The sequence below is a fragment of the Oncorhynchus keta genome, chromosome 26, assembly GCF_023373465.1.
Source record: "Oncorhynchus keta strain PuntledgeMale-10-30-2019 chromosome 26, Oket_V2, whole genome shotgun sequence".
Taxonomy (NCBI): Eukaryota; Metazoa; Chordata; class Actinopteri; order Salmoniformes; family Salmonidae; genus Oncorhynchus; species Oncorhynchus keta.
Window position 1 is genome coordinate 12708785 of NC_068446.1, and position 25667 is coordinate 12734451.

The 25667-nt window shown below is 42.0% G+C and overlaps 1 protein-coding gene across 2 annotated transcripts in view; it reads right to left on the reverse strand.

The window, feature by feature from the left end:
* Positions 1-23174, reverse strand: part of LOC118358966 (seizure protein 6 homolog) — a 73321-nt gene extending 50147 nt beyond the window's left edge. Inside the window, exons 1-5 of one of the 2 annotated variants that reach the window (XM_035737040.2) lie at positions 22731-23174; positions 21522-21598; positions 20320-20385; positions 10016-10228; positions 9749-9882 (exon numbers count right to left, since the gene is read on the reverse strand). In XM_035737040.2, the coding sequence (XP_035592933.1) occupies positions 9749-9882; positions 10016-10228; positions 20320-20385; positions 21522-21579 (471 nt within the window). In that variant the 5' untranslated portion in view covers positions 21580-21598; positions 22731-23174. Of the gene's footprint in view, positions 1-9748; positions 9883-10015; positions 10229-20256; positions 20386-21521; positions 21599-22730 lie in introns of both variants that reach the window. The other variant, XM_035737039.2, reaches the window with a different exon arrangement.
* Positions 23175-25667: the final 2493 nt, after the last annotated feature.

The following is a 25667-nucleotide window of genomic DNA, read 5'->3' on the forward strand; positions in this document are numbered from 1 at the left end:
CCGGCCTGGAGGATAGGGGACATAGAGAGTCAAAGGATGCAGAAAGGGAGGAGAGGAGGGTTGAGGAGGCAGAATCAGGAGATAGGTTGGAGAAGGTTTGAGCAGAGGGAAGAGATAATAGGATGGAAGAGGAGAGAGTAGCGGGGGAGAGAGAGCGAAGGTTGGGACGGCGCGATACCATCCGAGTAGGGGCAGTGTGGGAAGTGTTGGATGAGAGCGAGAGGGAAAAGGATACAAGGTAGTGGTCGGAGACTTGGAGGGGAGTTGCAATGAGGTTAGTGGAAGAACAGCATCTAGTAAAGATGAGGTCGAGCGTATTGCCTGCCTTGTGAGTGGGGGGAGGTGAGAGGGTGAGGTCAAAAGAGGAGAGGAGTGGAAAGAAGGAGGCAGAGAGGAATGAGTCAAAGGTAGACGTGGGGAGGTTAAAGTCGCCCAGAACTGTGAGAGGTGAGCCGTCCTCAGGAAAGGAGCTTATCAAGGCATCAAGCTCATTGATGAACTCTCCGAGGGGACCTGGAGGGCGATAAATGATAAGGATGTTAAGCTTGAAAGGGCTGGTAACTGTGACAGCATGAAATTCAAAGGAGGCGATAGACAGATGGGTAAGGGGAGAAAGAGAGAATGACCACTTGGGAGAGATGAGGATCCCGGTGCCACCACCCCGCTGACCAGAAACCTCTTGCTCCTACCTGACACGCAGGCGTCCCATCTAGACATCTGGAAATGCAAATGCACCACGCTAAATGCTAATAGCACTCGTTAAAACTCAAACGTTCATTAAAATACACATGCAGGGTATTGAATTAAAGCTACACTCGTTGTGAATCCAGGTAACAAGTCAGATTTTTAAAATGCTTTTCGGCGAAAGCATGAGAAGCTATTATCTGATAGCATGTAACACACCAAAAGACCCGCAGGGGACGTAAACAAAATAATTAGCATAGTCGGCGCTACACAAAACGCACAAATAAAATATAAAACATTCATTACCTTTGACCATCTTCTTTGTTGGCACTCCTAGATGTCCCATAAACATCACTATTGGGTCTTTTTTTCGATTAAATCAGTCCATATATAGCCTAGATATCGATCTATGAAGGCTGTGTGATCAATGAAAAAAATAGCGTTTTATAACGTAACGTCATTTTTTTTTATTAAAAAAGTTGTCGATAAACTTTCACAAAACACTTCGAAATACTTTTGTAATGCAACTTTAGGTATTAGTAAACGTTAATAAGCGATCAAATTGATCACGAGGCGATGTATATTCTATAGCTGTACGTCTGGAAATAATGTCCGGGTAAATCTCAACCAAAATATCCGGTCGGAGACCGGAAGAACTGCGCTGCCTTGTGTCTGTTTGACCAAGTAACAAATCGTAGGCAAATGACAAGACTGTTGACATCGTGTGGAAGCTGTAGGTATTGCAACCTCGGCCCCATTTAATGTGGTTCACGTTTAACAATTGGTTGAAGTGGCGCATGGATATATTTTCCCATTTTCAGTGATCAGATTTTCCTGCACTTTTCGATGAAACGCACGTTCTGTTATAGTCACAGCCGTGATTTAACCAGTTTTATAAACGTCTGAGTGTTTTCTATCCACACATACTAATCATATGCATATACTATATTCCTGGCATGAGTAGCAGGGCGCTGAAATGTTGCGCGATTTTTAACAGATTAAGGAGAGGTATATCTATAATTCCATGTGTATAACTTGTATTATCATTTGCATTTATGATGAGTATTTCTGTTGAATGATGGGGCTATGCAAAATCACTTGATATTTTTGGAACTAGTGAATCTAACTCGCCAATGTAAACTCCGATTTTTAAAATATAAATATGGACTTTATCAAACAAAACATGCATGTATTGTGTAACATAAAGTCCTATGAGTGTCATCTGATGAAGATAATTCAAGGTTAGTGATTCATTTTATCTTTATTTCTGGTTTTTGTGAAGGCTATATTTTGCTGGAATATGGCTGTGCTTATTGTGGTTTGGTGGAGACCTAACATAACAGTTTGTAGTGCTTTCGCTGAAAAGCCTATTTGAAATCGGACACTTTGGTGGGATTAACAACGAGAAAAGCTTTAAAATGATGTAAGACACATGTATGTTTTAGGAATTGTAATTATGAGATTTCTGTGGTTTGAATTTGGCGCCCTCTATTTTCACTGGTAGGTTAACTAGCCTCTCAAAGCACTTCATGATGACAGAAGTGAGTGCTACGGGGCGATAGTCATTTAGCTCGGTGACCTTTGCTTTCTTGGATACAGGAACAATGGTGGACATATTGAAGCAAGTGGGGACAGCAGACTGAGAAAGGGAGAGATCGAATATGTCCATAAATACTCCAGCCAGCTGGTCTGCGCGTGCTCTTAAGATGTGGCTAGGGATGCCGTCTGGGCTGGCAGCCTTGCGATGGTTAACATGTTTAAATGTCTTACTCACGTCAGCCACGGAGAAGGAGAGCTACAGTCCTTGGTAGCGGCCCACGTCGGTAGCACTGTGTTATCCTCAAAGCGGGCGAAGAAGGTGTTTAGGATAGGATAAGTAATCCTTCTCACCCCCCCCCTAAAAGATTTAGATGCACTATTGTAAAGTGACTGTTCCACTGGATGTCATAAGGTGAATGCACCAATTTGATCAAATTCACTTTGATCCAGGACAATGTGGACGGTGTTGAATGTCAATGTAGCAACTGCTTGCTTACGGAGGACTACAGGAGTGAAGTAGGTACTTCTAGCAAGCAAGTAGCAAACCTACATAAGCTGGGGGAACTCACGCCCACCTACTTTTTATTTTTCTTCCATCCCAGTAGCCGGATGCCACTCTGGTCTGGTGGAAGTTTCGCCGCTAGGCAGCGTTCCATCCCCGAAGGGAGAACGAAGTTGATCTCAACCCAACCAACCAGCCATGGAGGTACGTCACTCACCGTGGAAGTCGAAGAAGGCATTCTCTGGCAACAAAGGTCTCCATGGAGATGTTGAGACCGGAACTGACACAGACCAGAAACAGCTTTTATGCCCTGGATCCAGAGGTTCTGGAGACATCATCCGTGGTGGTTTCCCAATCAAGATCGGATCTGGAGGTACCTGCGTCTTCGTCCTCGGCTCTCTCTCCCTCTCCGGTGGCTTCTACCTCAGGTTCAGATCCTCGGAACTCCCAGTCTCACCAGACTGTGAGGCTGCCTGAGAGACCGGCCCATTCAACATCACCGGCTGTCATCATAGGCCAAAAACCCTCTGTTACCAGGAGCACGAGTACAGGATATAATAAGACTGCTTCCGACTATTCTACCACAGATGCCGGGAGCTGACACTGTTGTAGTCCATGTGTGGTCAAACGACATCAGGAAGGCTAGCTCGGAACATTTGAAAATTGATTTTAAAGAACTGATTTTAGCATTAAAAGACTCAAAAAAACAGCCAATAATTTCAGGCCCAGTACCATCGTTGGCCGCGGATGTGAAAGATTCAGTAGACTGCTGGCATTTCACATCTTGCTAAAAGACTACTGTAGCTCTGCTGGAGTCACTTTGACACCTTCTGGAAACAGAAGATACTCAACAGGAATGAGTCCATCCAAATAATCTTGGTTCCTGGACTCAAATGACTGAGAGAAATTGATGATAAAATTATTGTGGGGGCTTTCTTGTTTACACTTTAGTGCAGTTTTGGACATTATTGATCACAGCCTGCTGCTGGAAAAACATATGTGTTATAGCTTTACACCCCCTGCTATTTTTTATTTATTTCACTTTTATTTAACCAAGTAAGCTAGTTGAGAACAAGTTCTCATTTGCAACTGCGACCTGGCCAAGATAAAGCATAGCAGTTCGACACATACAACAACACAGAGTTACACATGGAATGAACAAAACATACAGTCAATAATACAGTAGAGAAAAAAAAGTTTATACACAGTGAGTGCAAATTAGGTCAAATAAGGGAGTTAAGGCAATAAATAGGCCATGGTGGCTAAGTAATTACAATATGGCAATTAAACACTGGAATGGTAGATGTGCAAAAGATGGATGTGCAAGGAGAGATACTGTGGTGCAAAGGGAGCAAAATAAATAAATACAGTATGGGGATGAGGTAGATAGATGGGCTGTATACAGATGGGCTATGAACAGTTGCAGTGATCTGTGAGCTGCTCTGACAGCTGGTTCTTAAAGCTAGTGAGGGAGATGGGAATCTCCAGCTTCAGTGATTTTTGCAGTTCGTTCCAGTCAGTGGCAGCAGAGAACTGGAAGGAACGGCGACTAAAGAAGGAATTGGCTTAGGGGGTGACCAGTGAGATATACCTGCTATAGTGTGGATAAAGTGTTACTTGTCTAACATAACACAGAGGGTGTTCTTTAATGGAAGCCTATAAAATATAATCCAGTTAGAATCAGGAATTACCCAGGGTAGCTGTTTAGGCCCCTTGCTTTTTTCAATGTTTACTAACAACATGCCACTGACTTTGAGTAAAGCCAGAGTTTCAACACTATACTCCTCGGCTACTTCAGCGACTGAAATGACTGCAATACAAAGAGCTGCAGTTAGTTTCATAGTGGGTGGCAAGGAATAAGTTAGCTCTAAATATTTCTATAACTAAAAGCATTGTATTTGGAACAAAACACTCACTAAACCCTAAACCTCAACTAAATCATGTGGAAAATGAGCACGTTGAGATGACTAAACTGCTTGGAGTAACACTAGATTGTAAACTGTCATGGTCAAAACATATTGATGCAGTAGTAGCTAAGATTGGGAGATGTCTGTCTACAATAAAGCGATGCTCTGCCTTCTTAAGGCAGGTCCTACAGGCCCCAGTCTTGTACCAGATCCTCAGTTTCTTGGCAATTTCTCGCATGGAATAGCCTTCATTTCTCAGAACAAAAATAGACTGATGAGTTTCAGAAGAAAGTACTTTGTTTCTAGCCATTTTGAGCCTATAATCGAACACACAAATGCTGATGCTCCAGATACTCAACTAGTATAAAGAAGGCCGGATTTATTGCTTCTTTAAGCAGAACAACAGTTTTCAGCTGTGCTAACATAATTGCAAAAGGGTTTTCTAATGATCAATTAGCCTTTTAAAATTATCAACTTGGATTAGCTAACACATTGGTACACAGGAGTGATGGTTGCTGATAATGGGCCTCTGTATATATTCCATTAAAAAACAGCCGTTTCCAGGTACAATAGTTATTTACCACATTAACAATGTCTACACTGTATTCCTGATTCATTTGATGTTATTTTAATGGACAAACAATTTGCTTTTCTTTCAAAAACAAGTATATTTTTAAGTGACTCCAAACTTTTGAACGGTAGTGTGTATATACTGTATATATAATTTATAAATCGAAAAATGGATGTTGCAACTACAGATTGCCCCTTTTAAGTCTATCAAAAGTGTGCAAGTTCGAGCATGTGTCCATTATGCCTATGGATTTTTTATTTATTAGCATGAATTAGATTGAGCAATAAAAGCCCCACTTTTATTCGATAGGCTTGGATCCACACTATGCAGCTGTTGCAAGAGCACATTTTTCACTGGCTGCCCACTGGATTCAAAAACAATTTTTTTATTTTATTTTTTATTTCACCTTTATTTAACCAGGTAGGCTAGTTGAGAACAAGTTCTCATTTGCAACTGCGACCTGGCCAAGATAAAGCATAGCAGTGTGAACAGACAACACAGAGTTACACATAGAGTAAACAATTAGCAAGTCAATAACACAGTAGAAAAAAATGGGCAGTCTATATACAATGTGTGCAAAAGGCATGAGGAGGTAGGCGAATAATACAATTTTGCAGATTAACACTGGAGTGATAAATGATCAGATGGGCATGTACAGGTAGAGATATTGGTGTGCAAAAGAGCAGAAAAGTAAATAAATAAAAACAGTATAAAAACAGTATGGGAATGAGGTAGGTGAAAAAGGGTGAGCTATTTACCTATAGACTATGTACAGCTGCAGCGATCGGTTAGCTGCTCGGATAGCTGATGTTTGAAGTTGGTGAGGGAGATAAAAGTCTCCAACTTCAGCGATTTTTGCAATTCGTTCCAGTCACAGGCAGCAGAGTACTGGAACGAAAGGCGGCCAAATGAGGTGTTGGCTTTAGGGATGATCAGTGAGATACACCTGCTGGAGCGCGTGCTACGGATGGGTGTTGCCATCGTGACCAGTGAACTGAGATAAGGCGGAGCTTTACCTAGCATGGACTTGTAAATGACCTGGAGCCAGTGGGTCTGGCGACGAATATGTAGTGAGGGCCAGCCGACTAGAGCATACAAGTCGCAGTGGTGGGTGGTATAAGGTGCTTTAGTGACAAAACGGATGGCACTGTGATAGACTGCATCCAGTTTGCTGAGTAGAGTGTTGGAAGCCATTTTGTAGATGACATCGCCCCGAAGTCGAGGATCGGTAGGATAGTCAGTTTTACTAGGGTAAGCTTGGCAGCGTGAGTGAAGGAGGCTTTGTTGCGGAATAGAAAGCCGACTCTGGATTTGATTTTTGATTGGAGATGTTTGATGTGAGTCTGGAAGGAGAGTTTGCAGTCTAGCCAGACACCTAGGTACTTATAGATGTCCACATATTCAAGGTTGGAACCATCCAGGGTGGTGATGCTAGTCGGGCATGCGGGTGCAGGCAGCGATCGGTTGAAAAGCATGCATTTGGTTTTACTCGCGTTTAAGAGCAGTTGGAGGCCACGGAAGGAGTGAATTGATTGATAGGCAGCTTAAACTTCTTGAATTCAACCATTATTGGGTTCAAATACACATTTATATTTGTGAACAGCCATTCACAACAACCACAATCCGTAAGGCAAAAATAGCTAAATGAGAGAGCAGAAGTGTGATTCACATCAATGAACTTTGTACAGTAGATATCAATAATAAGTGATATCTGTATCACCATAGAGTACATCACTGCTGTCATCCTTACCTCCAAACATTTATTCAAATTGGATAATCTTTGGATAACAGTCACACCATTGGAAGACATAGCTAGGACTTTAGCCTAAAAAAGCCTATTCCTACTCTTTTCCCACAATCCATCAAACAGATTGGTGTGTTATCATAGTGGTCTCTGACTTGTGGTCAGACACGCTCAGGTGGAACAAACTTAAACTTGTGCCTTTTTAAAACGCTGATTTGAATGTACTTGAGAAAGCAGAGAAGTGACAAAGATTTTTTTGCAAACATCCGTCTGAATTTATAAGTAATCCTAGGAGTAATCATTTAGTTTTTCAACAGTATCTGTAATCAGATTACAATATTTTTGTTGGTAACGTAACGGATTACAATTACATTTTTTTGTAATCTCTTAGTTTCTCCCATTTTTCTCTGCTGATCCTCTCAAGCTCTGTCAGGTTGGATGGGGAGCGTCGTCGCACAGGTTTTTTCAGCTCTCTCTCTCTCTTTCAGCTCTCTGTTTGATTGGGTTCAAGTCCGGGCTCTGGCTGGGCCACTCAAGGACATTCAGAGACTTTTCCCGTAGCCACTCCTGTGTTGTTTTAGCTGTGTGTTTAGGGTAATTTTCCTGTTGGAAGGTGAACCTTCACCCCAGTCTGAGGCCCGGAGAGCTCTGGAGCAGGTTTTCATCAAGGATCTCTCTGTACTTTGCTCTGTTCATCTGTCCCTCGGTCCTGACTAGAAAGTGGTAGTAATAAAGCTTCTCTTGAAAAAGCCAAACCTTGACCCAGAAAATATAAAAAACTATTGGCCTATATCGAATCTTCCATTCCTCTCAAAAACTTTAGAGAAGGCTGTTGCGCAGTAACTCACTGCCTTCCTGAAGACAAACAATGTATATGAAATGCTTCAGTCTGATTTTAGACCCCATCATAGCACTGAGACTGCACTTGTGAAGGTGGTAAATTACCTTTTAATGGCATCAGAGGCTCTGCATCTGTCCTCGTGCTCCCAGACCTTAGTGCTGCTTGTGATACCATGGATCACCACATTCTTTTGGAGAGATTGGAAACCCAAATTGGTCTACACGTACAAGTTCTGGCCTGGTTTAGATCTTATCTGTCGGAAAGATATCAGTTTGTCTCTGAATTGTTTGTCCTCTGACAAATCAACTGTAAATTTCGGTGTTTCTCAAGGTTCCGTTTTAGGACCACTATTGTTTTCACTATATATTTTACCTCTTGGGGATGTCATTCGAAAATATAATGTTAACTTTCACTGCTATGCAGATGACACACAGCTGTACATTTCAATGAAACATGGTGAAACATGGTGAAGCCCCAAAATTGTCCTCGCTAGAATGTAAATGTAATGTAAATGTAAGCCTGTGTTTCAGACATAAGGAATTGGATGGCTGTTAACGTTTTACTTTTAAACTCGGACAAAACAGATATGCTTGTTCTAGGTCCCAAGAGATCTTCTGTTGAATCTGACAATTAATCTTAATGGTTGTACAGTAGTCTCAAATAAAGACATACATAAAGGACCTCGGCGTTACTCTGGACCCCGATCTCTCTTTTGACGAACATTTCAAGACTGTTTCAAGGACAGCTTTTTTCCATCTACGTAAACATTGCAAAAATCAAAAACTTTCTGTTCAAAGAATTATGCAGAAAAATGTATCCATGCTTTTGTTACTTCTAGGTTATCCTACTGCAATGCTCTACTTTCCGGATACCTGGATAAATCACTAAATAAACTTCAGTTAGTGCTAAATACGGCTGCTAGAATCCTGGGCTCCTTTTTTAGAAAAAGATCTTGCCTCTCCTTAAATGGCAGGATCAGATTGTACAGTCAATTTTTTTAACCTTTGGATGCCATCTACAATAGCGCCCTTCGCTTTATTACAGTTTGCAGTTTTAATACTCATCCCTGCATCTTGTACTAAAAGGTTGGCTGGTTCTCATTAAAGTCCCGTAGATCACTTCACTATTCCCTTTTTGTTTACAAAGCTCCACTACACAAGCTTCTGACTTCGTTGTTTAAGTATAAAAACATGCGTTACCAAACACGTTCACAGGGTTGGTTAACTTGAGGTTCCTCGGGTCTCCACCAAATTAGGTAAATCCGCTTTTAGTTTTAATGCGCCTCACTGCGGGAACAATTTGGAGAACTCATTACAATTAGATGTTCTGGTGTCACTCTGCGGCTTAGGGTGTTAATTGTAGCGGAGTACTGTGACTGTTTTTCATAAATGTTGAGTTTTGTATTGATTGCTGTTTTGTGTTGTTATATTGTTGTTATCAGTTCCCTCTTGTGAATGAGACGGTCTCAATGGGTTTTCCCTGAATAAATAAAGAATAGTGGCCAACAATGTCCGAAGGTTTGTGTTAGCTAGCTACTGTGTGTGTTTGCTTATCCTGGAAGCGGAAGGGCTGAAGCGGTCCTATGTAAAACAATAGATCATGATTCAATTCAAAATCGGGATATCCAACCAGTGTAGGATGCTGCTTTGAAGTCTGAGGGCACAGCCCCTTCATTATGGTCGCTTCTTGCCGACACATCAAAGCAGCTGTTCCAGACTCACGTCAAGGACGTAGAGAGGCTGGTGTTAGCAAGACTAGCTAAATACTATCAAAACTATAGAAACCCTCAGTATCAAAACTCCCCAAAGGCAGCCTGAAAAGTAGCTGAATTTGTTGCTAGAATCTTTTACCAACAAAAGTTGCTGGAGGGGTCTCCAACATTTTTTAGCAACTGAACAAAGTTGTTGTATTTGGCACATGTGAAACATTTTATTTGATTTGATGACTAACGGTGCCTTACCTGAATTTCCACTCCATAACCCGGATACACTGTGATGCTGTAGATGCACTCCAGAGGAGAGTAAGGGGATGACGAGAGAGGATTTGGAGACTCCACAATGCCCTCCATCCCAGAGAGACTGGCATTGCACTGCACTGGAGAGAGAAAGTCAGGATACTTGACTGAAAATGCACAAATATCTCAACCCTATGGAAGTAATGCCTATGAAACACTACATTCATCCTAGCATTACATAATGATAGGCATGCAATCCCGCCATTCATTTACCCGGCATATGCACTGTGGTGATGGTTGTGGTGGTGATCAAAGTGGTTGTCGTCTCCTCCTCTGTGGGTGATGTTACAGTTTTTCCTGCTCCTGATTGGCTGGCTGGGGGCGATGAGGTCAGGGCTGTGGTTAGCACCCCTGGTAGCATTACAGTGGCTGCAGGCTCAGTCTGCCGAAGCTGTGGTACAGCCTGAATAGGTTTGGTTGTTGTGCCTGCAATCAAGGCAGAGTGTTTAAACCAGGGATGGGCAACTGGCGGCCCATGGGCCCCCTCTTTTGCAGTCGGATCAATTTCCAAAAAGTATTCACACCCCTTGACTTTTTCCACATTTTGCTGTGCAACAGTATGAATTTAAAAAGGAATAAATTGAGATTTTCACTGGCCTATACACAATACTCCATAATATCAATGTGGACGGGGGAAGCTAACATATGGAATTTTTTTAGATGGTCACACAAAAATCAAAATATTTGTTTTAGTATTTGATAAAATATTGAATTTTTCTACTATAGTATAGTAGTATATCTACTATAGCCCATAAGAACACATTGAATAGCACATTCATAAATGGCAAAACAGAGAGTCAAAAAATACTTCATAAGGAATAAGGTTTTGAAATGTCTGTCCTATATATAGGACATAAGAAAATTCAGGGAATATTTTAGTTTTTTGGACTCATATTTAACCCCCGTTTTTTGTTGTCACAAAACTACCTCCATACATCCATAAAATGTTTTAACCGGTACCGGGTTAACTTCAGATGAGTCCTGTGACACTTGTGGGGGCTGTAGAGCAAAACGGAGAACACCATTGTGTTTTTTAAATTGTTGCAACTCGTATTATAATCGGATTCCATGCTTCAAGTTTGCTTCGATCACGTGGACTGGGATATGTCCACATAGTTTCGGACAATAACATTGATGAATACGCTGATTCGGTGAGCGAGTTTATTAGCAAGTGCATCGGTGATGTTGTACCCACAGCGTCTATTAAAACCCTCCCCAACTAGAAACCGTGGATTGATGGCAGCATTCACGCAAAACAAACTGAAAGCGTGAACCACTGCTTTTAATCAGGGCAAGGTGACCGGAAACATGACCGAATACAAACCGTGTAGCTATTCCATCCGCAAGTCGATCAAACAAGCTACACGTCAGTATACTGTAGAGACAAAGTAGAGTTCAACAGCTCAGACACGAGAAGTATGTGGCAGGGTCTACAGTCAATCACAGACTACAAAAGGAAAACCAGCCCCATCGCGGACCACGATGTCTTGCGCCCAGACAAACTAAACAACTTCTTTGCTCGCTTTGAGGACAATACAGTGCCACTGACACGGCCCGCTACCAAAACCTTCGGGCTCTCCTTCACTGCAGCTAACGTGAGTAAAACATTTAAACGTGCTAACCCTCGCAATGCTGCCGGCCCAGACGGCATCCCCAGCCACGTCCTCAGAGCATGTGCAGACCAGCAAGCTGGTGTGTTTACGGACATATTCAATCAATCTTTATCCCATTCTGCTGTTCCCACATGCTTCAAGAGGGCCACCATTGTTCTTGTTCCCATCAAAGCTAAGGTAACCGAGCTAAATGACTATGGCACCGTAGCACTCACATCCGTCATCATGAAGTGCTTTGAGAGACTAGTCAAGGACCATATCACCCCCACCCTACCTGACACCCTAGACCCACTCCAGTTTGCTTACAGCCCCAATAGGTCCACAGACAACGAAATCGCTATCACACTGCACACTGCCCTATCCCATCTGGACAGAGGAATACCTACGTAAGAATGCTGTTCATCAGCTACAGCTCAGCATTTAACACCATAGTACCCTCCAAACTCGTCATTAAGATTGAGACCCTGGGTCTTGACCCTGCCCTGTGCAACTGGGTCCTGGACTTCCTGACGGGCCGCCCCCAGGTGCTGAGAGTAGGAAACAACATCTCCACCACGCTGATCCTCAACATTTGGGCCCCACAAGGGTGCTTTCTCAGCCCTCTCCTGTACTCCCTGTTCACCCATGACTGCATGGCCATGCACGCCTCCAACTCAATTGTCAAGTTTGCAGACAACACTACAGTGGTAGGCTTGATTACCAACAACAACGAGACGGCCTACAGGGAGGAGGTGAGGGCCCTCGGAGTGTGGTGTCAGGAAAATAACCTCACTCTCAATGTCAACAAAACAAAGGAGATGATCGTGGACTTCAGGAAACAGCAGAGAGAGCAGCCCCCTATCCACATCAACGGGACATTTAGTGTAGGAGGTGGAAAGTTTTAAGTTCCTCGGCGTACACATCACGGACAAACTGAAATGGTCCACCCACACAGACAGCGTGGTGAAGAAGGTGCAGCAGCTCCTCTTCAACCTCAGGAGGCTGAAGACATTTGGCTTGTCACCAAAAACACTCACAAACTTTTACAGATGCACAATCGAGAGCATCCTGTATCACCGCCTGGTATGGCAATTGGTCCGCCCACAACCGTAAGGCTCTCCAGAGGGAGTAGTGAGGTCTGCACAATGCATCACCGGGGGCAAACTACCTGCCCTACAGGACACCTACACCACCCGATGTCACAGGCAGGCCAAAAAGATCATCAAGGACAACAACCACCTGAGCCACTGCCTGTTCACCCCGCTATCATCCAGAAGGCGAGGTCAGTACAGGTGCATCAAAGCGGGGACTGAGAGACTGAAAAACAGATTCTATCTCAAGGCCATCAGACTGTTAAACAGCCATCACTAACATTGAGTGGCTGCTGCCAACATACAGACTCATCTCTAGCCACTTTAATAATAAAACATGTATGTAATAAATGTATCACTAGCCACTTTAAACAATGCTACTTTACCCTACATTACTCATCTCATATGTATATGCTGTACTCTAGTACCATCTACTGCATCTTGCCTTTGCCATTTGGCCATCGCTCATTCATATATCTGTATGTACATATTCATATTAATTCCTTTACACTTGTGTGTATAAGGTAGTTGTTGTGAAATTGTTAGAATACTTGTTAGATATTACTGCATGGTCGGAACTAGAAGCACAAGCATTTCGTTACACTCGCATTAACATCTGCTAACCATGTATGTGACAAATAAATCTAATTTGATCTGGTTTTACAGATGCAGAACAGTTACTATTGCATTCACGTGGTACCTACTATGAACATGGAGACAGGGCAAGTCGTCTGCTGACATTCTGGAGAACTTTGGCTCCTTCTCCGGTTATAAGATGAATCTCCAGAAAAGTGAGTGCTTCCCAATCAGCGCTACAACTCCAGCAGACAGACTTGACTTTCAGCTTAGCTGCTCTGGTTTCAAATATCTTGGAGTGAACGTAACTCGTTAATTACATTCTCTTTTTTCTGCAAACTTTGCTCCCCTCCTTACGCAAATGAAATCAGATTTTCAGAGATGGGGTAACTTAGCAATATCACTTATAGGAAGGATTAATGCTGTAAAAATGAACAGTTTACCCAAATTCCATTATCTATTTCAATCTCTCCCATTGTTTTTACCAAGTCAATCATTTGGGCATCACATTTATCTGGGGAGGAAAGGTACCCGGAGTCAGTAGATCTTTACTTCAGAGATGCACGTTTAGTGGAGGGCTTGCACTACCCAACTTTTTATACTATTACTGGGCAGACAACTTTCAGAAATTGCCATTCTGGTTACATGCTCCAGATACCCCATGGTGCCACCTAGAGGCACATTCTTGTATTTCTGCTTCTCTTCCTACTTTACTCTGCTCTTTTCTCCCAGCATCCCCCAGTCGCTATACTGGAAATCCTGTAGTGCTTTCCACACTTAAGATTTGGTATCAGTTTCGACTGCATTTTAATTTCTCCTCTGCATCTACTATGGATCCTATTGATAAGAATCACTTATTCTCCGCTTCCCTAATAGATAATGATTTATTTTACTAGACAAGTAAAGTCTAGTATTAAGTCCTTATATGTAGATTGAATTTTTTCTAGTTTTCCCAACTGGGTCTCTTTGCCTCCATCTCACTTTTTCAGTTACCTTCAAATTAGCCATTGTGTATCCTCACAATGTTCTGGCCTCCCTGCTCCACCCCCTTGCTAACCCTGGAATGGCATATTGACTCTATCACTTTGACAGAAAGCAGTAATTTCTCAGATCTGTGAATTATGTCATTGGACAAACATTCCACTAACAAAACTAAATCTGCATGGGAACAGGAAATGGGTGTTGAATTTACACAGGAGTGGCGGGATGAGGCGATTGATAGAGTATGCTCCACTACATCTTGTGCTTGTCTTGGTCACATACAATTTAAGGTTTTTATATAGAGTGCATTTTTCCAAATCAAGATTGTCTGAAATATCTGCAAATGTAAATGATGAGTGTGATAGATGTCATGTCTCAACATGTGATCTTAGTTCATTCAATGTTCAAAACTACAAAATGACTGGGATTCTATAATTTTTTAAAATTATCTGAGGTGCTTGAAATTAACCTGCAGCCATGACCTTTGGTAGCTGTTTTTGGTATTCTCCTTGTTCTCCTTGGACCCCAAACATGCCGATACTGTTCCTTTTACATCCTTATTGGCTCGACGTATAATTATATTCTCTGTTAGAAAATGGCAACCATTTATATCATACTTCAATGGCTTGCAGAGGTTCCCGTATGATGAGATGCTTTAAGGTTTCCAAGTAGTCATTACAGGTGCAGTCATCAATATAATGCTATCCAGTACAAGCAAGTTTGTCTGTTTACTGATCATTTATTTATTTATTTTGGTTGCTCCACTTTTTGTATTTTGAATCTGTATGTGAGACAATTTCATTTTTCCTGTATTCTTGTTTATTTGTTGTGATATCTCTGTGGAATGTTTTTCTAGGACCGAACTGTGGGAGGGTGTGGGGTGGGTTGGGTATATGGGGTGGGTGGTTGGGGTGAGTGGTTGTGAGGGAATTGAGGTGGGTGAACTGAGGAAGGGCGTAGAAGTAAGGAAGGGACGGGGGTGGAAGTGTTGTGTGGAGGGAGGAAGGGTGGTTGGGATATGGTAAAATCGTTCTACTTACATTGGTGTACATTTGATCAAACTTGAATAAAATATATACAAACACTTTTTTCCACTCAGCAATCTATACACAATAACCCATAATGACAAAGCAAAAACAGGTTTTTAGAAATACCATATTTACATAAGTATGTCATGAGACTCGAACTTGAGCTCAGGTGCATCCTGTTTCCATTGATCATCCTTGAGAAGTTTCTACAACTTGATTGGAGTCCACCTGTGGTCAATTCAAATGATTGGACATCATTTGGAAAGGCACACACCTGTCTATATAAGGTCCCACAGTTGACAGCGCATATCAGAGCAAAAACCAAGCCATGGGCTCAAAGAAATTGTCCGTAGAGTGCGGGGACAGAATTGTATTGAACCACAGATCTGGGGAAGGGTACTGGGGATGCTGTGGGGATGTTTTTCTGCGGCAGGGACTGGAAGACTAGTCAGGATAGAGGCAAAGATGAACGGAGCAAAGTACAGAGAGATCCTTGATGAAAACTTGCTCCAGAGAGCTCAGACTAGGGCGAAGGTTCACCTTCCAATAGGACAACAACCCTAAGCGTACAGCAAAGACAACGCAGGAGTGGCTTCGGGACAAGTCTCTGAATGTCCTTGAGTGGCCCATCCAGACCCCAGACTTGAACCCGACCTAAAAAATAGCTGTGCAGCAATACTCCCCATCCAACCTGACAGAGCTTGAGAGGATCTTCAGAGAAGAATGGGAGAAACTCCCCAAATACAGGTGTGCCAAGCTTGTAGCGTCATACACAATAATCAAAGTTGTAACGGCTGCCAAAGGTGCTTCAACAAATTACTGAGTAAAGGGTCTGAATACTTACGTAAATGCGAAATTTCAGATTTTTTTATTTTGATAAATTAGCAACAATGTATTGAAACCTGTTTTTGCTTTGTTATTATGGGGTATTGTGTGTAGCTTGATGAGGAAAAGGTAGGGAGGTAGGGGAGTAGATCAGAAAACCAGTTAGTATTTGATCTGACCACCATTTGCCTCATGCAGTGCGACACATCTCCTTCGCATAGTTGATCAGGCCTGTAGAATGTTGTCACACACACACACACACACACACACACACACACACACACACACACACACACACACACACACACACACACACACACACACACACACACACACACACACACACACACACACACACACACACGTGTTACCTGTAGTTAGGTGGAGGATGGTGACAGATAGTGTCACAGCAAGAACTGTAGACACCATGGCTTAGTATCAGAACAGCCTGACAGAGAGTGGAGGAAAAGTTGTGCAAAGTTGTTGGATATTGGCGGGAACTGGAACACTGTCGTACACATCGACCCATAGTATCCCAAACATGCGCAATGGGTGACATGTCTAGTGAGTATGCAGGCCATGGAAGAAACTGGAAAATGTTTAGCTTGCAGGTATTATGTACAGATCCTTGCGACGTGGGGCCATGCATGATCATGCTGAAACATGGGATGATGGCGGCGGATGAATGGCACAACAATAGGCCTCAGAATCTCGTTACAGTATCTCTATGCATTTAAATTGCCAATCGATAAAACGCAATTGTGTTCGTTGTCCATAGCTTATGCCTGCCCATACCAAAACCCCGCTATGGGGCACTCTGTTCACAATGTTGACATCAGCAAAACGCTCGCCCACACGACGCCATACACGTGGTCTGCGGTTCTGAGTCCGCAGACCACATGTATGTAAATTCTCTAAAACGACTTTGGTCGTAGAAATTAGAGAAATTAACATTATATTCTCTGGCAACAGCTCTGGTGGACATTCCTGCAGCAGCATGCCAATTGCACGCTCCCTCAAAACTTGAGACATCTGTGGCATTGTGTTGTGTGATAAACTCCTTTAATCAGCTTCTTGATATACCACACCTGTCACGTGAATGGATTATCTTGGCAAAGGAGAAATGCTCACTAACAGGGAAGTAAACACAGTTGTGCAGAAAATTTGAGAGAAATACGCTTGGAACATTTCTGGGATTTTTCATTTCACCTTAACTTACTATTGAGAGTTAGAATATCAAATCAAATCAAAAATCAAATCTTATTGGTCACATACACATGGCTAGCAGATGTTATCGCGAGTGTAGCGAAATGCTCATGCTTCTAGATCCAACAGTGCAGCAGTATCTAAAAGGTAATATCTAACAAACTCCACAACAAAACCAAATAGAGATAATCTAGTAAAGGAATGGGATGAGAATACATAAGTATAAAATATATGGATGAGCAGTGACAGAGCGACTAAGATGCAATAGATAGTAAAGAATAGATAGTGAAGGACACAGTATACAGTATATACATATGAGATGAGTAATGTGAGATATGTAAACATTATTAAAGTGATTAGTGTTCCATTTATTAAAGTCGCCAATGATATCAAGTCTGTAGGTAGGCAGCCGCTTCTCTGTGCTATAGTGGGGGCTGTTTAATAATCTGATGGCCTTGAGATAGAAAGATTGAAAAATAGCTTCTATCCCAGCTTTGATGCACCTGTATTGGACTTCTGGATGTAAGTGGGGTGAACAGGTCGTGGCTTGGGTGGTTATTGTCCATGATGATCTTTTTGGCCTTCCAGTGACTTCGGGTGTTGTACGTGTCCTGGAGGGCAGGTAGTTTTCCGCCGGTGATGCATTATGCAGGCCGCACCACCCCCTGGAGAGCCCTGCGGTTGTGGGGGGTGCAGTTGCCGTACCAGACGGTGATATAGCCTGACAAGATGCTCTCAATTGTGCACCTGTAAAAGTTAGTGGGGGTTTTCGGTGACAAGCCAAATTGTTTCAGCCTCCTGAGGTTGAAGAGCCACTGTTGCGCCTTCTTCACCACACTACTGTGTGCGTGGACCATTTCAGTTTGTCGGTGATACGTACACCGAGGAACTTAAAACCTTCCACCTTCTCCACTGCTGTCCCATCAATGTGGATAGGGGGGGTGCTCCCTCTGCTGTTTCCTGAAGTCCATAATCATCTCTTTTGTTTTGCTGACGTTGAGTGAGAGGTTATTTTCCTGACACCACACTCCGAGGGCCCTCACCATCTCCCTGTAGGCTGTCTCGTCGTTGTCGGTAATCAAGCCTACCACTGTAGTGACCACGCAGTCATGGGTGAACAGGGAGTACAGGAGAGGGCTGAGAACGCACTCTTGTGGGGCCCCAGTGTTGAGGATAAGCGGAGTGGGGATGTTGTTTCCTACCTTCACCACCTGGGTGCGGCCCATCAGGAAGTCCAGGACCCAGTTGCACATGCTGGGGTCGAGACCCAGGGTCTCAAGCTTAATGATGAGTTTGAAGGGTACCATGGTGTTGAATGCTGAGCTGTTGTCAATGAACAGGTATTCCTCTTGTCCAGATGGGATAGGGTAGTGTGATGGCGATTGCATTGTCTGTGGACCTATTGGGGCAGTAAGCATATTGGAGTGGGTCTAGGGTACCAGGTAGGGTGGAGGTGATATGATCCTTAACTAGTCTCTCAAAGCACTTCATGATGATAGAAGTGAGTGCTATGGGGGATAGTCATTTAGTTCAGTTACCTTAGCTGTCTTGGGAACAGGAACAATGGTGGCCATCTTGAAGCATGTGGGGAAGGCAGACTGGGATAGAGATTGATTGAATATGTCCGTAAACACACCAGCCAGCTGGTTTGCGCATGATCTGAGGACGTGGCTAGGGATGCCGTCTGGGCCAGCAGTCTTGCGAGGGTTAACACGTTTAAATGTTTTACTCACGTCGGCCACGGAGAAGGAGAGCCCACAATAGTAGTATACACAAGGTGCAATTTTGAAATATGGTTTTGCATCAGCAGTTTTCTCTTGTGATGTCAATTTGTAAGTCGCTCTGGATAAGAGCGTCTGCTAAATGACTTAAATGTAAATGTAATGTCAGTTACTGAAAGTCACTGAATTAGCTGAAGTCAGCTAACATTTTTTAGATTGTAAATTAGCCTTGCGGCCAGCTATCTAAACTTGTAGTAATAATGGTTGAAATACCGAATGGGGGGCCCACGTTGATAACAAGTCACTCTATCAGATATTATATAAAAAATGCAAACATTTCTCAACACCCTATGGCAAAATGAGTAGAATTGCATGTGTAAAACTTAATTTCGCTTAGGGCCCCAAAAGGAGTGAATGTGTGGATATGGATTTGGGTGCGCAGACCCACAAGCCACTACAGTCCCCTGTGATAAGTTACGATTTCTTGTGGCCCCCAACCCCATCAAAGTTGCCCATCCCTGTTTTAAACACGCCAAGTTTTGTCATGAGTGTGTTGATTGGTCCGCATCTTGGCCCCAGCCTTCTATATATGCAGTTGGTTTTGGTTCATTTGAAAAGGGCTTTACAAATAAAAGTATTTCTGTTGTTATTATTAATTAGTAGTAGCATATTGTCCACATCCACATTACCAACAAACTAACATGGTCCAAGCACACCAAGACAGTCGTGAAGAGGGCACAACAAAACCTACTCCCCCTCAGGATGCATCACTGCCTGGTATGGCAACTGCTCTGCCTCCGACTGCAAGGCACTACAGAGGGTAATACGAACGGCCCAGTACATCACTGGGGCCAAGCTTCCTGCCATCCAGGACAGCTATACCAGGCGGTGTCAGAGGAAGGCCCTAACAGTTGTCAAAGACTCCAGCCACCCTAGTCATAGACTGTTCTCTCTGCTTACCGCACGGCAAGCGGTACCGGAGCGCCATGTCTAGGTCCAAGTGGCTTCTAAACAGCTTCTACCCCCAAGTCATAAGACTCCTGAACATCTAATCAAATGCCACCCCCAACACACACCTCTTTAACACCGCTCCTACTCTCTGTTGTTATCATCTATGCATAGTCACTTTAATAACTCTACCTACATGTACATATTACCTCAACTAACCGGTGTCCCCACAAATTGACTCTGTACCGATACCCCCCTGTATATAGTCTCGCTAATTGTTATTTTACTGCTGTTCTTTAATTACCTGTTACTTTTATTTCTTATTCTTATCCATATTTTTTCCAATGCATTGTTGGTTAGGGGCTCGCAAGTAAGCATTTCACTGTAGGTTGTGTTTGGCGCATGTGACTAATAAAATTTTACTGATATTAATTAATATCAGTATTGATAGAATAATGTAAAACTGCTATTGGTGAGCTATACTACCTGTATTGATTGGGGCATGGCCCAGGTACTCCTTACTCAGAAGGGCTGCATGGATCAGCTCACCCAATGGATGGGGACCAGGACTTGCTGTGGGAGTAGCCTCATGGTCAGGTGTCACAAAGCTCACACCTAAGTGGAAAGAGAGATATATATATATATAAATATATATAATGACTTGTGAAAACAAACTTCAAAGGGAGGAATTTAAACTATGATTGGCAAATTCGTTATTTTTTAAAAATTAATCAAGAAACACCAATCACAAGAAACATTGCTGCCTCTTTCTCTATCACTTCCGCACACACGCCAGTGCAGAGCGATTAGAGCTATTTGAGGTCAGTTTGATTATAAAAAAATATAAAATCTTCAATTTCAATAATTTTTTAAAACATTAAATGTTTTAAATATGTGGGTTGAATTTTGTAACACAGATAAATCCATTAATAAATGTCCCATGATAGTAGTGACTGCCCATGACTGTTTATCATATATTAACCATCAGTTATTCACATTAATTTACTTTAATAAAATATTTCAGTAGTTGTGTATATTACATTTGTTTTATTTGACAACTTATGCAATTCCAAGTAATCCTATCATCTCTATAGAGCTGCTGGCTATGCTGTCTGACAAAGACACTTTTTTAGTAGTTTCTCAAAGTAAATAAGCCATATTTTTATGACTGCTGAATGCCAACTATCAATCACTTAGATCATGTATGGTATTTTCAGGTAGAGATACCTCGCAAATAAACTGCCCTCTTGATTGCGCATTCTTCTCTCAAGTAGCAGACGTAAAAGAAACAAAGACCGGACAAGTTTAGCCGCACGATGGATTATGATCATTGTAGTTAATTATCAAATTTTCTGCGGAGAACTACAGTATAAATAAACTTGGACTGTTGTAATAAACTACAATTCCCTAATACTAAGCACAGTTCGGGCATAGGATCGGACTTATCTCTAGAGAAACTACAGCGCACATTGCATTGAGTTCACAGAAAAAAAGCTGAATGACATGAAATTCAAATAATGTAACTGATTTTAGTCAAATTGTTATTTAAAAAACAAAAAATAACCAACATTTCAGTTAATCGCTCAGCACTAACCAACACACACACACACACACACACACACACACACACACACACACACACACACACACACACACACACACACACACACACACACACACACACACACACACACACACACACACACACACACACACACACACACACACACACACACACACACACGTGTTACCTGTAGTTAGGTGGAGGATGGTGACAGATAGTGTCACAGCAAGAACTGTAGACACCATGGCTTAGTATCAGAACAGCCTGACAGAGAGTGGAGGAAAACAGAAGTGGGGAGAGAAAGAGATTTTGAGGAAGGAAGGGAGAACAGATACAGCCTAAATGATGATAAGAATGTAAAGAAAGAGAGCAAAAGGAAAATGCTTCGAAATCTGAGTACATTTCTAAATGCATGCCTTACTGCAGTATTGTACTTCAATCAGAACAACAGCACCAGCAACTACACTGATCATTAAAAACCTACAGTAAATCTGTAGTTTGCTTAAGCTTTAGAGCAGAGGTGTCAAACATACGGAGGGGGTACAATCTGGCTCGCAGTGGTGGTGGACTAAAAAAATACAAATGTAAAAAATATATATATTTTAAATTGACCTTTTATTTTCAACAGGCAAGAAATTATAACCAATTTCAGTGCAGCCCTCCGGACCTCATTGAAGACCGAATGAGGTCCCCAGGGCAAAATGCGTTTGACACCCCTGCTTTAGAGAGACAGATATTAAAAGGTGCAGTCTGTGACCTGGGAATCTGTTCAATGGTCATTAGTGTAATCCACATGATAGTTTAAAACATGTATTTACATTTGTTCACACTATTGTTATTTGTAAACAATGGGGTAATTAAACATTATTTTAGGTTATGATAGGGTAGGGTAAGCTCATGCTATGACAGTTGTGCTAAACTCAAGAGATGTATAAAGTATATACATGGGTATATCAAGCATTTCAATGTCATTGAACATATCCCTATATACCATTTCGCATATTTAAATCTACAATAAAAGTGCCTAGGTGAAATTGCTCATAACGTGAAATTATCAGCAGTGCAGTATTGTTGATCATTTGTGTTTTTAGTGTTGCCTTCCATCAATATCTGACGATGTAAATCTATCTCACAACATAAAATAAGAGGAAAAGGCTATCACATTCCTCTTCGTTTTCAAAATATCCACAAAATCATTATATTTGCCCGACAACCACTATTCAAACATGAATAGGCCTAATTTGTATTTGCGTCAGAGAAAACCAGAGTATATTTGTTTGGTTTAAGATCTCATTGCAGGTAGCGTTTGTTGTGCAAGGTGATGGAGAAGAAAAAGAGACCTGCGCTTATTATTAGGCCTATGCGTAATAGTTAACAGCGAGGGAAACATACATACCTGGAAAATCACGTCCTGAACTACTCCACTATTATTATCCTTTTCTCTTACACACTGGTATTCGCGTTTCAGTCAAAAATCTGGCTATTGTTGGTTGAGCTATGTTCCTTTTTACTGCGTTCCTTCGAGTCCCTTATATAAAATACCAGCGCTGACGCTGCGCGTTAAATTGGTTTAAATTATAATTTACTTCCACCCGGCCCTGCTCTTTGTGTGAGTATGCAGGGGGGTTTGTGACTACACCAATCTAATATCGTAATCACTACCATTGATTTTCCAAAATATGTGGAAAGGTATCCCGCTGTCTATTGAATCCGCTCCCCCTTTGTCCTTGATGGCATGTCTATCCCGCCTCTCTCTTATTTCTTGGCCCCGAAGCAGGCGAGCGGGTGGGTAGAACGCTGGTAGCTGTTTCTACGCGTATGGTTGAAGCGTTGGTGTGTGTGAGGGCATTTAAATCGGGAGTAATAGCTCACAGATGCGCCCTGGTGGATGTTCACAGATTTGCATGAACTTGGTTCTCTTGGCAAAGAGCTGTACACCAACACAGTGCTGGAACAGCAACACGCATCTAATTAGAAGACAACAAATCTATTTCACTTCAATTGACCACACCCGTCGGTATTTTCCGTAAAGGACGATATTATACTCTGGCGCTTTGCGGACACGTCGAATGCGGAACAAATATTATCGAGTTGCATCGGCTCAGCCCATCAAGACAGATAGACCGTGAAGCACAGAAAAAAAGAGGTACAGTGGTGAGTCATTAGGCTACAATTAAAATGCATTAGGAACCATGCATGCACGCATACCAGATACCTTTTTAATGATTGTCTAGAACTGAATACCCTACGCAATATAGCCTATTTGTATAGCTTATATATTTAAATGTCGATTATCTTCAGATAGGTTGGGCTTTTTTGTGTAAACCAAAAAAGGCCTTTGCTCATACAGTAAATCTAATAGGCCTATGTATTTAGATGTGTGCAAGATGGTAAGCTCAATCAGACAAGTTAAAATATGATTCCTCAACTGTTATTTTTTTTCTCCTTTATTTTATCAGGGAGACCAAGGTCTCTTTTACAGATGAGCCTGGAATTACAGAAATTCAAGAAAATAAACACATCAAAATATAAATACAAAATGCAAGCAGAAAGAAAAAAACGGTCATTCAAACACATTCATAAGTAACAAGGTCCTCAATCAGCTTTCTGAATTTCCCTAGAGGCACCAGAATATCACATTTAAGAACATTTTGAAGAAAAGGTGCAATAAAACTTAAAGCTGATTTAGCTAACTCCGTCTTGACCAAAGGATCTTCCAGAGTACCCTGAGACCAGGTACGGCCAGCCCACTTATGGCGGCAGATTGACGATAGCTACATTTTCTGAGCTAAACTAACCAAGACGCACCTCCAACAACACATAAAAACTCACATAATTCTGCCCAAAAACAATGACAATGTCTCTCAACCAGTGGCATATGGACTTTTTATGTGAGTGCTAATGCCACTGTGTGATAAACAGTGCTCACCTTGTCAAAGGCAAGGGCGCAACATATTTGACTTGTCTATTCCCAGCATGTCTCTATAGGGTGCTGTTGGAGAGACGCATCACTGCGGCGCTCCACCAAATTTCCATCCCAAAAGTAACCTAACATACATCATGTAGCAGATATAGGATATGGTAGAAAGAGTATGTGGCCTTTTTTGTAGCCTACAGACTGGAGATAAAATGAATATCAGTGTAATGAGACAGACACTTTCTACATCATGCAGGTTTCTCAAATCAAATACCCTCACCTAAATGGCACCCAATCAATTGCTTGTCTTGACTAGGGAGCCAGAATGGCAAGGACCAGCCCTGTGATAACTCATGTCTAAAGTTTAGTAATTATGTTAGGTACAGTGGGACTTATTGTAAAATGGCTTTATGAATGAAAAACTAGCAATGTATCAACCTACGTGACATCAAAGAGGGCCAACCAGCTTTCTGGTAGAGAATGCAGTGATGAGTACTAAAATTGTTGCCCCTAATAAAGCACAGTGCGCTATGATAACCTGCATCTACCAGCTTCAATGAAGTGGCAGCTGTGTTCATATAGATGATGTCGCCATAGTTGAGGACCCGACACACATTGACTGAAAAATCTGCTTTCTACTAATTAGCGAGAGGCAGGACCTATTTCTATTGAAGAAACCCATTTTTATTATCAGCATCTTAACTCATCAATATTCTTTTCAAATGACAGATTTTCATCTATTCAGATGCCCAGATATTTGTAAGCACGGACACAATCAATTTGGACACCAGTACATATGCTTAAATCTAACTTATTTTTATGCACTCTAGAGAACATATACTTTGTTTTACCTGCATTCAGTACTAGTTCCAGGTCAATAAAGTTTCTGTAGTACAATAAAGGCAGACTATAGTTCAGAGAGTCTGGTCAACAGTGGGGGCAATAGCATACACATCAGTATCACCGGCATAAAAGTGCAGGTTACAAGTGCAGATCAACATTGTTCATGTAAACAGTACAGGACCCAGAATCGACTCCTTGGGGGAAACCTTTTGTAATATCCAGGAAACCTGATTTTACACCATCAGTACATTGAGTTCTGTCAAGTAATTTTCAAACCAGTTACATGCAGCCTGGTCTAGGCCAGTTGAGGAAAACCTTTGAATTAGCAGTGAGTGATCAAAAGTTTTGAAAGCCTTTGACAGGTCAATGAAGAGGTCAGCACAATGTGGCTTTTCATCCATACAGTTAACCACATAATTTATAGCTAGGGATGCAGCAGAGATAGTGTTATGACCTGGTCTAAAACCCGACTGATGTACATTTAGAATACATTTCAAAGATAAGAAACATCTTAGCTGAGAATTAAATTATTGTAATAGTTTAGCCAGGCAAGAAGGTTAAGAAATATGCTGA